The following is a 10,758-nucleotide window of genomic DNA, read 5'->3' on the forward strand; positions in this document are numbered from 1 at the left end:
TGTTCATCTCCCATATGCACTTAGAGAAATTAGAAAAAACTTCCCAAGAAAACTGCAGGGTCTCAACTGGGCAAATAGAATAGAGAGAATAAAGACCAGAAAATTAAATTGGTGTGTATGTCCCTTTTACTGTGGCTTAACAAAGTGATCACTGTTAATTGTTTCATTGCAAAGGAGACAGTATTACATATATGCGTATACATTATGTACGTATAGATACACTATCTGTAAACCTTTAAGAGATTGGTTTTACTTTATGCTTTTGAAAAATAGGTTTAGGATGAATATGGTTTCTATTTGGATTTATTTCACTGACAGATAGGGCTATTATGTTAACTGTGGATGTTCCTGGCATCCTAACTAAACATTGCAGCACCTGATGGCTTCAGATGTTTCTTATTCTCAAACTGCAACTGCACACAGTTGTGATACTGGCCAGTCTATGCAGCCTGTTTACATGTTGTTAGTGCTTATTCATGTGAGGAATTTCATCCCTTTCCAATATTTCCCATCACTGATATTGAGACTTGCATAATTGTACCTCATACTTGCTTCTGAGTACCACCTATGAGACTTTGAAAAGGCTGTTCAGAGATGTGATTGTATTGGAGCACAGAAAACAGGTATCTAATAAGTCTTTGGCTGAATGAAACATGCTTATTTTTTATGCAGGGAATAAATCACAAGATAGTGGGATTGCAGAGATGGAGGAACTTCCAGTCCCGCACAACATCAAAATAAGTAACATCACATGTGATTCCTTCAAGATTTCTTGGGACATGGATTCTAAATCCAAGGACCGCATTACTCATTACTTCATTGATCTCAACAAGAAAGAGAACAAGAATTCCAACAAATTTAAACACAAGGTAATTTTAATTTAAAAATTAAGGTGGAAATACTTGATTTTAAGTAGATGAATCTCAATGTTTTATTAACCTTTCAAAGCCAGACCATGGGAAACAGGTATTGGATATCCTGCAAAGGTGGGTTTTAATTAATCAGATTGACTTTGTTTTGTTTACTCAGAGTACCTTCTCTGTCTCTAGCCTATGTGCATGTACACACAAATACATTTGTTTCATAGAGGACTGAATGTTACCTTTTCTATTTCATTTGAAAATGGTTTTGGAACCTGTACAATGTATTGCAAGACAGGCATTTTTATTCCTGACTAGTTCTTAATCATTATTTAAACAATTTTTGTATTTTGTGCCTGTCCTTGTTCAGTGACAGACTCGTGAGAGCAACACATGTCATTTCAACGGAAGAGTCACAAATTCAAATGCACTTCTAGGAAGGCTTCCAGCAATTTTAGTTTGCAGCATTCAGCACTGTGACCTGAATATTCATCTGGCCTCTTTCCTCAAGCCAGAATTGCAGAATCCGTACTTATCAAATCTAGCAAAATTTGCTTTGACCACAGAACAGCTGAAATACTGAGATGTCTAGAGAAACACAGAATGAGATAGAAGATTAAGCAACACAATCATCTGCAAATTTAAAAACAATGTTGACAATATCTCTAAAAGACAAGGCTTGCCAAGGCACAAATAACCATCCAGGCAAATATGGGAGATCTAATTCTATCAGCACCTAAATTACTATTGGTTTATAAGACACTGGGATAGCCAGGAAATATTTCCACCGATTTCACTGAGTCTTTTTATTGTGAGAGAATTTTTCCTGTGACTTCTGTTAATAGCAGGTGTGTGATTTTCACATTTTCTTATTTGACTTTTTTTTTTTTTTTAAATGTGGTTGGAAGTAACGTATTCATTAAAGTGTAATGAAAAATCACTTACTCTGCTGCTTGAAATCGAGAATTTTACATGTTTGGCCAAGATGTTGCAGTTGCTAGGAACCAGCTTGTGAAGCACTACCTAATTTAATGTTATAATAGGCAGTTATTATGACCCATTTTTAATTGTAATAGCAAATAAGGTAGGGTATGTTTGGTTTTTTCTTACTGTTAGTACTTTTGGACTGACAGCCTTTGGATTTGAATTCGCATTTTATACTGCAGGAATAAATATACCTTCTAATATAAATGCTTACTGGGATGGATTCTTTTTAATTTATTTCATTTTATTAATCTACATGTTTTTTCATTCATGCACAAACTGGTATGAAGTTGTAAAACTTGTTTTTATAAAAGGTAGAGCCACCTTAGCAGATCAAACACTTTATACACTTCAAAATCTGTATCACAGTGATTAGACTAGTATTAAAATGGAGATGAAAAAAAAAAAGGCTATTGGTAGTGTAATAAAGATAAACCATTAGATTTATTTTGTGTTTCTCAGCAATTCCCTAGCTTTTTACTGTGATGAAGTCTTTAGTCAAAGGAGAGAGGTAATTGATTTTGTAAGAACGGGAAACTAAAGTCTATCAATTAAAATGATAAGTTGGATGTCTTGTCAGAATCAACTTGAAATTTCTTGATACTAATTGTGTTAGTGAGTTGGTAAAGCTTTTTTTCATTTATTTTTTTTTTCCCCTGGCCAGAATGATGGAAATCCAGACAGCAGACAGGGAGGGCAGGAGAACTGCGCAGACTGAATACTCTAACAGCTATCTGTGCCAGAGCACATATGTGTTTGCTTTCATGCATCTTCAGTACTAAGTAATTTTTAACACACTTTCTAGAATAAGCTTTTGTTGAGAAACTAAAAATAGCTCCAATTCAAAATTTACCCTAACCTATGGTTAGAGACAAGCATCCTTTCTCCCTATAACGTTAGTTATATGAGTTTCACAGCTGAAGCTCCACGGCAGACCTGCTGGGTAGGGAGATGATAACCTGGCAGCTGCAGCACCGGGGATTGAATCCTCCCAGAATCCGGAGGGAACTGAATCAGCCCCACCCATCCATTGCCTTCATAACAAAGCTGTTGTATGAAGGTGAAGGATATCACTGCCCCTTCTCCTAGCAGAGCTTTTTGGAAAGAAAAGAGTGAGCCCTACCAGTTACAAAAAAGAGCATTAGGACTGACTCTCAGGAGTCATCCAGCAGTCAGGCTGTGGAAGGAGATGGGTAAATCACTGTCTGCAAGTGCCGGTTTCTCTCACAGGTGATAAACCCAGATGACCAGCTTAAATTATTTTCTAATTTGTGGAGAGTTAAGTGTTAAGTCTCAGTTTGCTGACATGGCTGTGAGGAAGTGACTTGGGATATAGACTTAACCTGATAGATAGATAGATAGATAGATAGATGCTGGTTCTTAGGAAAGGGGGCTGTTTGTTTCCTTGTGGACCCAGGAGAGCATACATGGATGATTCATCCTTTCAATACTTTTTCTCTTGGCAAATATGTAAAGTATAATTCAGCATATTTAGGATGCGTATAGTTTTATTATTTATGACTGTTGTCATCATGTCTGTGAAGGAGGAGGTTTGTAGTGGTAGTAGTATTTAAAGACTAGAATTCTAATAAGACTTTATCTTTTTCTCAGTGTAATTTGCGTACCTCCCCTCTCTTTTAAGATATGGAAGTATGGTTATTCCCCTGTGATAGGAAATGAGGCTCAGATATTCAGCAGAACTAGAACTAGAACCTGGGTGTGCTAAGTTCCCACAATGTGTCCTGCAAGCAGACCTGGCAAAGGGAAGGATAATGGGAGAAAGCTGAAAATTGAAAGCTACTTCTTTGGTAGTGAAAAGGGACTGCAAAGCAGGCAACTTTTCCCGAAAAGGAGAGAGGTAGTATGACTTGTATACCTTGCTGCTTAGTTACTCAGTGCTTCCAGGTTGTTCTTGGAAATTGTTGCCATATAGGTAACTTTAGAGTTGTCTGGTGGTGAGGCAGCCATCTGCCACTCCAGAATCCTGGCTGTCCTTGAGCTGGCATATAACCTCCTTTGCACTTCTTTGGGGGCTCAGCCAGGGACGAGAGCTGAGCAGAAAAGAGAGGAAGGGAAGAAATGGAGAATCCCCGGAGGAATTTCAATGTGAACGTTTGAACATTTTTTCCTGAGGTCAGTATAGTGACCTCAAAAAAAAAAAAAAGTGTTTGCTTAGAAAAAGGACAACAGATTAGAGTTATGAAAAGCAATATACCTGCTCCTCCTCCCCAGCTGTGCAAGAGATGAAACCCTCTGTTTAAAGAGGCTTTAGGTAGTCTGCCCTTTTTTTGGTACAGTTAGAAGAGTTTCCTGATACACAGCTGGAAGGTAAGGCTTTGACGCATGAGGGCAATGAGGCTTTTAATGTTACATGAAAACTGACAAAATTAATGGGGGCAAAAACCATTGCCAGGTTGTGGGCGCAGAGACCTGACCCAGGTGGAGGCAGTTTTTACCATAGCCAAAGAGAAGATGACAGGGCGATTAATGATTGTAACCGCAGCAGCTGCTGGCTGCATTAGCAATAGCAAATTCAGTGCAGTGAGATGCCTTTGCGATATCATGCCGGCGGGTAGCTTTAAATGGCATTTGGGGGTTCTTTTCTTTTTCCTTGTGAATTTTCTCTATCTTTTATATATTATTTATTTCGGAGTGCACAACCAAAACCTTTACAGAGAAAGTTTTCTCCCAACTGTTATTTGATTTAAATGAGAATTAGCAAAAAAGAAATCATGACAACAAAATCTTACCCTTGATTATTAGTCAGTCACATTTCTGTTCTTGTAATATCACAAGCTGCTAATTTTACAGTTTCTTATTACAGAAACTGAAGAATATTTTTTGCTGACAGAAAAAACCATAAAAGAAAGATATTTTTTCCATAATAGAAGACAAGCAAAAAAAACCCCAATCTTTCAGGTCTTGCTTACAGATCATGAACAGAAAAGGTCTGTTTTCTTTTTCCCTTAAGAGACTACTGTGCTAGTATTTATAGGTGGATGACTGTGTTCTAGTATTTATAGCTGGACAGCTATGGATCTTATCTAAAATACCCACTTTTCACATGGCAGCTATCTTACTATTCTGTGATTACTGATAAATATTCAAGAGTAATAAATACCTGTCTCACTCTATCACAGCTCCTTGCGTGCACCATGCAGAGCATCATTCAACTCCACTGTGAGACCTTTCACCCACAGTTCTACCATAAACTGTCCAGTTCTTCAATTTTTTCCGTTTTTTCCCTTGGTGGTCTGTGCTGCAGTCTTTGGTGCTGTAGAAATTAGGTATTTTAACAACAGTAGAAGAGCAAAACAGAGTATCTGAAATGGTGGCGGAGTGGGAAGCAAGAGGTGCAATGGCAGGCACAATCTATCTGGCTGTATGTTTGCCTTGTTCTGGCCTTTCCTGTACAGAAGGGTATTTTGATACACATAAAACACACAAAGTTACTCTGCAACACGTTTAGTTTTCTGTGTTGAAGTTTGGTTTGGAAGATACCAACAGCAGTATAGGCGGACTGATTGATGACAGGAGGAATTTTGTTTGGTTACACTGGCTGAAGGAAAACACTGTCACTGAGACCACAAGAAGCTCTTAATTTAAGATATCCGTGTGCTCAGTAGCATGTATTTCTCTGTTTGCACACTTAAGCACAAATGGCCCTAGTCTGAATTACATATTTGGGCTATATATAGTAGTATCCATCTATAGTCACTTGAACTAATAATAAACTTACATGTGCAAGTTATCACCATAGCTCTTAGAAGCAGACCTTAGACCATTGTCCTTGGCCACTTTGTTAACTTTACTGCACCCACACACTGTGAGAAGTAACTAAGGTTTGCATAGAAGAGCCAAGGGGTGAGGATTGCATTGCAAATACAACAAAAGAAGGGGTGGTGGATTGGTTTGGTTGTGCTGCTGACTTGTGTGATGTTTTGTCTTTTTGTTTCCATTAGGATGTGCCCACTAAATTGGTGGCCAAAGCTGTTCCTTTGCCTATGACAGTCCGCGGGCACTGGTTCTTGAGCCCAAGAACAGAATACACAGTAGCAGTGCAGACAGCATCAAAGCAAGTTGACGGTGACTATGTTGTTTCTGAGTGGAGTGAAATCATCGAATTTTGCACAGCAGGTAATATTACTGAGGAAGCATGCATCACAGGAAACATCCAATCAATGGTAGCTTTGCTGCCTGAGTCACGGTTAGCCATCTACCAGCACCAACCAGGCTGGTAGAGTTACAATAGTCACACCTGGAAACTGGAGTTCTAACTTTAGGCTTTGTATGTGCTCAGGTTTGCCTGAGCTGCAAGGTGCTGTAGGCTTGCAGAGTATTTGTGAGGAAAGGAGTGGGGACAATGAAGCATGCACGCTCCTGCCATTTGTCTGTTGCCACTGAAATTGGTGCTAGGCTATATAGCTTCACCATAGCTGCTGCATGATGTGAGGCATGTTACTGAGGCTCTGTTCCCAGTTGTAAGTCTGTGCATCTGTGTAGCTTTTGGAGAGTATTGTGGGTTTTCCTGCCCCCCTTACTAGCAGATTCTCTTTTCTTTACAGATTATTCAAAAGTGCACCTAACACAGCTATTGGAAAAAGCTGAAGTGATTGCAGGCCGTATGCTTAAACTGTCTGTTTTTTATCGGAATCAGCACAAAGAATACTTTGATTATATCAGGTAAGAAAGTAAACATATGCAAAATTGTTTGGCAAATTAAGGGAGTAATGAAAAGAAGTAAATGGAGGCAGCTGTGCTAAAGCTAGAGCAAAATGTCTGCCTGCTTTATTACCCGTTCAGAAGAAGGGGAAAAATAAAACTAATTTCTTCCACCTTGCTTAACTCACCACTTCCATTAGGCAATAAAAGTTAGTGTTTTGAAGCAGAAACTGAAGTACTCACAGGGTCTCCAGCCTGATTAAAGTGTTTGTTATCGTAATGGAGTGTTTAGTCGCCAAATACTTCTATTGTACTAAGAAATTCAGAGTGAGATGTCTAACAGTAGGAGTGCACAACTGTGTGCATAGGTATTTGCCTGCATATAAGAGTTCCATCTCAAATATTTGCTCTCCACATACAACCGCCCCATTTCTATGCCCAAATGTAGTAGCTGGGGCTCTACAATCTGAATGCTAATTGACAGATCGTGTGGGGAGGGAGACGGGCTGAATTTTACAACACTGTGCTTCATTTGGAATGAATAAAGGGGATAGCTGGAGGTAGGTTTCTTAGTCCTGCTGGAGACCCAGTGTGCCTTCGCACATGCAACCGGGAGCGTCATTACAATAGAAAAGAAGACTTTTCAATAGAAGTCAAAGCTCATGTACTGACTGAGCAGGAGCAGCCACCATGCAGAGGTAACCTGCCACCGTTAGAAGAACATGGATGAGAGGTAAGCAGTGTGTCAGTATCTGTTTCAGCACAGTGTCAGAAGGGTGGCAGCAGTGACTATGCTTCTTTAATATCCATTGAGAGTTGGGGCTGCAGCTGTGCCACGTGATTCCAGTTTTATCTGAGTGTCACATGAGTACCTGTCTAGAATGGAAGGTTTTTTTAAAACTAGTGAAGAAAAAAAATACTCGAGGGAGTCCAACTCTGAAGAGCAGACTGCGCCACCCTTGGAAATGTTCCCATTTTGTAGTCATGAGTGTCTGCTCGATTCCAGGAGTGTCTTGTGTATTCCAGAGCATGGGGGTTGCTCTTTCCCGTCTCTGTTTTGGAAGAATTATTTTCTTGCACATAGTGACAAAGCGAGCTGCAAAACTCAATGGAAGTAGAGAATCAATTGCAGTTGTTGAGGCTCTTTGAGGTCCTTGCAAATCTCTGCTGCCATCCTGGACTAGATACCGCAGAAGGGAAACGCCTGTGGTGGTTCTGGTTCTCATATAGACTTGTTTTCAGCTATGTAATCATAGTGCACCTGCCCTTGTGTTCATAGAGCTTTGAAAACTGCCATTCAGGTGCGTTTATAGCTGCGGTTTTGGCCTTGTTCTGCCAGATGTGATTTTAATTGACTGCACTGTACCTCTTCCCCTCCCTCCTATCATGTTCTTTCTTTGTTGAATACAAATAGCGAGGAGCTCGTTTTCCCTTGTTGGTGAGCTAGTTAAAGAGACAAACAGCTGTGTGTTACCAGGGCAGTATGAAGCTAGAATACCTGTAACTGTCTGATGGTTGCCTTTTCTGATCAGAAATGTGCTAATATGGTCACAAGGGCTAGTCCTTCCACAATACACCCTTCTGAATGTTATGTTAAAAACTCTAACCACATGCTTCCTTTTAGGAAAAATTCCTTGTCATACCATGCCTGCCAATGGTCTCTACGGTGTCATAACTAGTAAACAAGCTTGAAAAAGCTTATCGAATAACTCTAGTAGCGTTGGCAAACAAGCAACTGTCACGGTGTTGAAGCTGCAACCCCTAAACATAGGGTTTGAAGTGTGAGCTTGTAAGTAGTGTTCAAGCCGTTCTGCTGCTTACCTCTGCTGGGAGCGCCATAAAGCAGCTCACATCCCCAGGAAGAGTGACCTATAATTAGCCTAATTGGCCACTGGATGTCAGTATCTTGCCACAGAAATGGAACTGCAAGAAGCCTGGCTTTTCAGGTTGCAGAGGCGGTGGTTATTCACAAGCTGATTCCCTGCCCCACCCACCCCCCTAGTCGCTTCAGCCATGAAATAGCAATTGTACCCCCCACCCCAATGAATGTCTTGTGAAATAGGGCTTGAGACAATCACTATGTAGTGTTTGAATGGCCCAGAAAACTTTTGACATTTATCTGAGAGTCAAATTAAGATATGCCGCTGAGAAGATTAGAAATAATGAAAAAATCGCAGTTGGAGACATTACTGAGTTGATTTAGAGCTGTTTTGTATGTATACACTGAATTTGCTTGCTCTGACTGCTGCCTTCCCGCTTTAACCAAGTAAAACCTTCTCCCACACAGCACTGTTTTACCTGGAGCTGTTGCAAGTTAAAAGCAGAGGGAGACCTGGCTTTCTTGTCTAGTTTCCCTTCTCCTCAAAAAAAAAAAAAAAAAAAAAAAAAAAAAGGAAGAAAGGAAAGTAGTAAAAACAGAAAAAAAGAGTAAAAGTAAAGCAAGAGGGGGATGTAAGATTCTTCAGCGTCATGCATTTTTAGTCTGTCAATGTGTATAAAGGCATTTTCTAAGGTTGTCTAGTAAATCTGGTGTTTTGCAGGATTTACTTACAAAAGGGAATATTTCCCTTTCTGCTCTCACATGGTTGCAGGTGCAGAGCAAGCTAAAGCTGTCACTGTGGCACTTCCAGAGAGGTGTGGGACACAAGTTCTGGGGAACATCCTGCTATACATAAAATCTCAGGTGCTAAGGAGGATTAGATGGGGTGTTTTGGACCATTCCCCTAAATTTAGCAGCTTGATGCTGCTAAGTGCAATTTAGGATTTAGGAGTTTAAAAATTCACTTGTTACATAGAACATTTCTTTTCACTGGAACCAAACTGAGCTCAGCTTGCAAAAAAAAAAAAAAAAAAAAATCAGTCTTGTACATTTTCTCCCCTTAGGACTAGTGACTGCAGAAGCTGGATACCAACCACAGTGGAAACTAATCAAATTACCTAATTTGCTAATAATACCTAAAATGCCCAGCTCTGCTCTGATTGAAGTCAGCAGTAGACAAATTAGACCCAAAATTATCATTTGGGGGAAAGAAACTATGGCAGACAGTACATTCCTTCCTACAAGCTCTCTGAAAAAACACTATTCAGAAATAACTTTCACTGGCAGTTCTCTACATGAAATACATACTGCCTATGCTAAAAATATACATTAACAAAAATTATATTCAGCTTATTGAGATTGACTTGCAATTTTCAATGTGTGATTAAACTAAAATGTGTTTATTGTTAGAATTGTAGTGGAAGGCTGAACAAATCAGCTAATTAAAGATATTGGTGGTTGGGGGCTTTTTTGTTTGTGCTATTCTTTGCCTGCATATAATAGCCACACAGCTCACAGCTGACAGAGAAGCCAGACTGGAAAAGCAGATTTTCCCCTTGAGCGGGAGTTGTTCTAGCTCTTTCCGAGTCTGGTCCTCAGATCATGACACTAACCACAGTTTTCAGTGTAACCGTTTTCCTTTGTGTCCCTTCAGTACTGTTACCAAACAACATGACGTCCTAACTTTCCACTTTTTCTTTAAGATGTGTTCAAAATAAACAATACCAGTCATTCATTTGTAGAGAGCATCATGGGAATGCTATGCAGCCCTCTGTTAAGGATAACAGTGGCAGCCACGGCTCTCCAATCAGCGGGAAGCTGGAAGGCATCTTCTTTAGCTGCAACACCGAGTTTAACACTGGGAAGCCACCACAGGATTCCCCTTATGGAAGATACAGGTTTGAGATTGCAGCTGAAAAACTCTTCAACCCAAATACTAACTTGTACTTTGGAGACTTCTACTGCATGTACACAGCCTACCACTACGTCATTCTCGTTATTGCCCCTGTTGGATCACCAGGAGACGAATTCTGCAAGCAGCGCCTTCCTCAACTAAATATAAAAGATAACAAATTTCTGACCTGCGATGAAGAAGATGGCGTCATGGTTTACCATCATGCCCAGGATGTTATTTTGGAAGTAATTTACACTGATCCTGTGGATCTCTCCCTCGGCACTGTTGCGGAAATTACTGGTCACCAACTAATGAGCTTGTCTACTGCTAACGCAAAGAAAGATCCCAGCTGCAAGACCTGCAATATCAGTGTTGGACGTTAGAACTTCCCTCATTACTTAGGAGCCTTCAAACCTCTGTTGCCCATTTCCATAGTCAGACGTTTTTGTCAGAAGCATGCACATGCCGCAGTCACCAAAAGCAAACACGAGTCTTCAAAATCTCCAATAGCATTTTTAGTATTTCTTCTCTCCCTCTTT

The 10,758-nt window shown here is 40.0% G+C and overlaps 1 protein-coding gene across 1 annotated transcript; it reads left to right on the forward strand.

Moving 5' to 3' along the window:
• Positions 1–676: 676 nt before the first annotated feature.
• On the forward strand, positions 677–10,758 carry PHYHIPL (phytanoyl-CoA 2-hydroxylase interacting protein-like). Its single transcript, XM_009706007.1, has 4 exons — positions 677–869; positions 5,807–5,981; positions 6,410–6,527; positions 10,068–10,758. Exons 1-4 carry the CDS (start codon positions 705–707, stop codon positions 10,600–10,602), a joined length of 993 nt encoding a protein of 330 aa, XP_009704309.1. The 5' UTR covers positions 677–704; the 3' UTR covers positions 10,603–10,758.

The sequence above is a fragment of the Cariama cristata genome, unplaced genomic scaffold (assembly GCF_000690535.1).
Source record: "Cariama cristata isolate BGI_N322 unplaced genomic scaffold, ASM69053v1 scaffold6978, whole genome shotgun sequence".
Lineage (NCBI taxonomy): Eukaryota > Metazoa > Chordata > Aves > Cariamiformes > Cariamidae > Cariama > Cariama cristata.

Coding starts and splice junctions, on each gene's coding strand:
- PHYHIPL (XM_009706007.1), top strand. CDS start 705: ATGGAGGAACTTCCAGTCCCGCACAACATCAAAATAAGTAACATCACA. Junction 870..5,806: donor CCAACAAATTTAAACACAAG/GTAATTTTAATT, acceptor TGTTTCCATTAG/GATGTGCCCACTAAATTGGT. Junction 5,982..6,409: donor CATCGAATTTTGCACAGCAG/GTAATATTACTG, acceptor TTTTCTTTACAG/ATTATTCAAAAGTGCACCTA.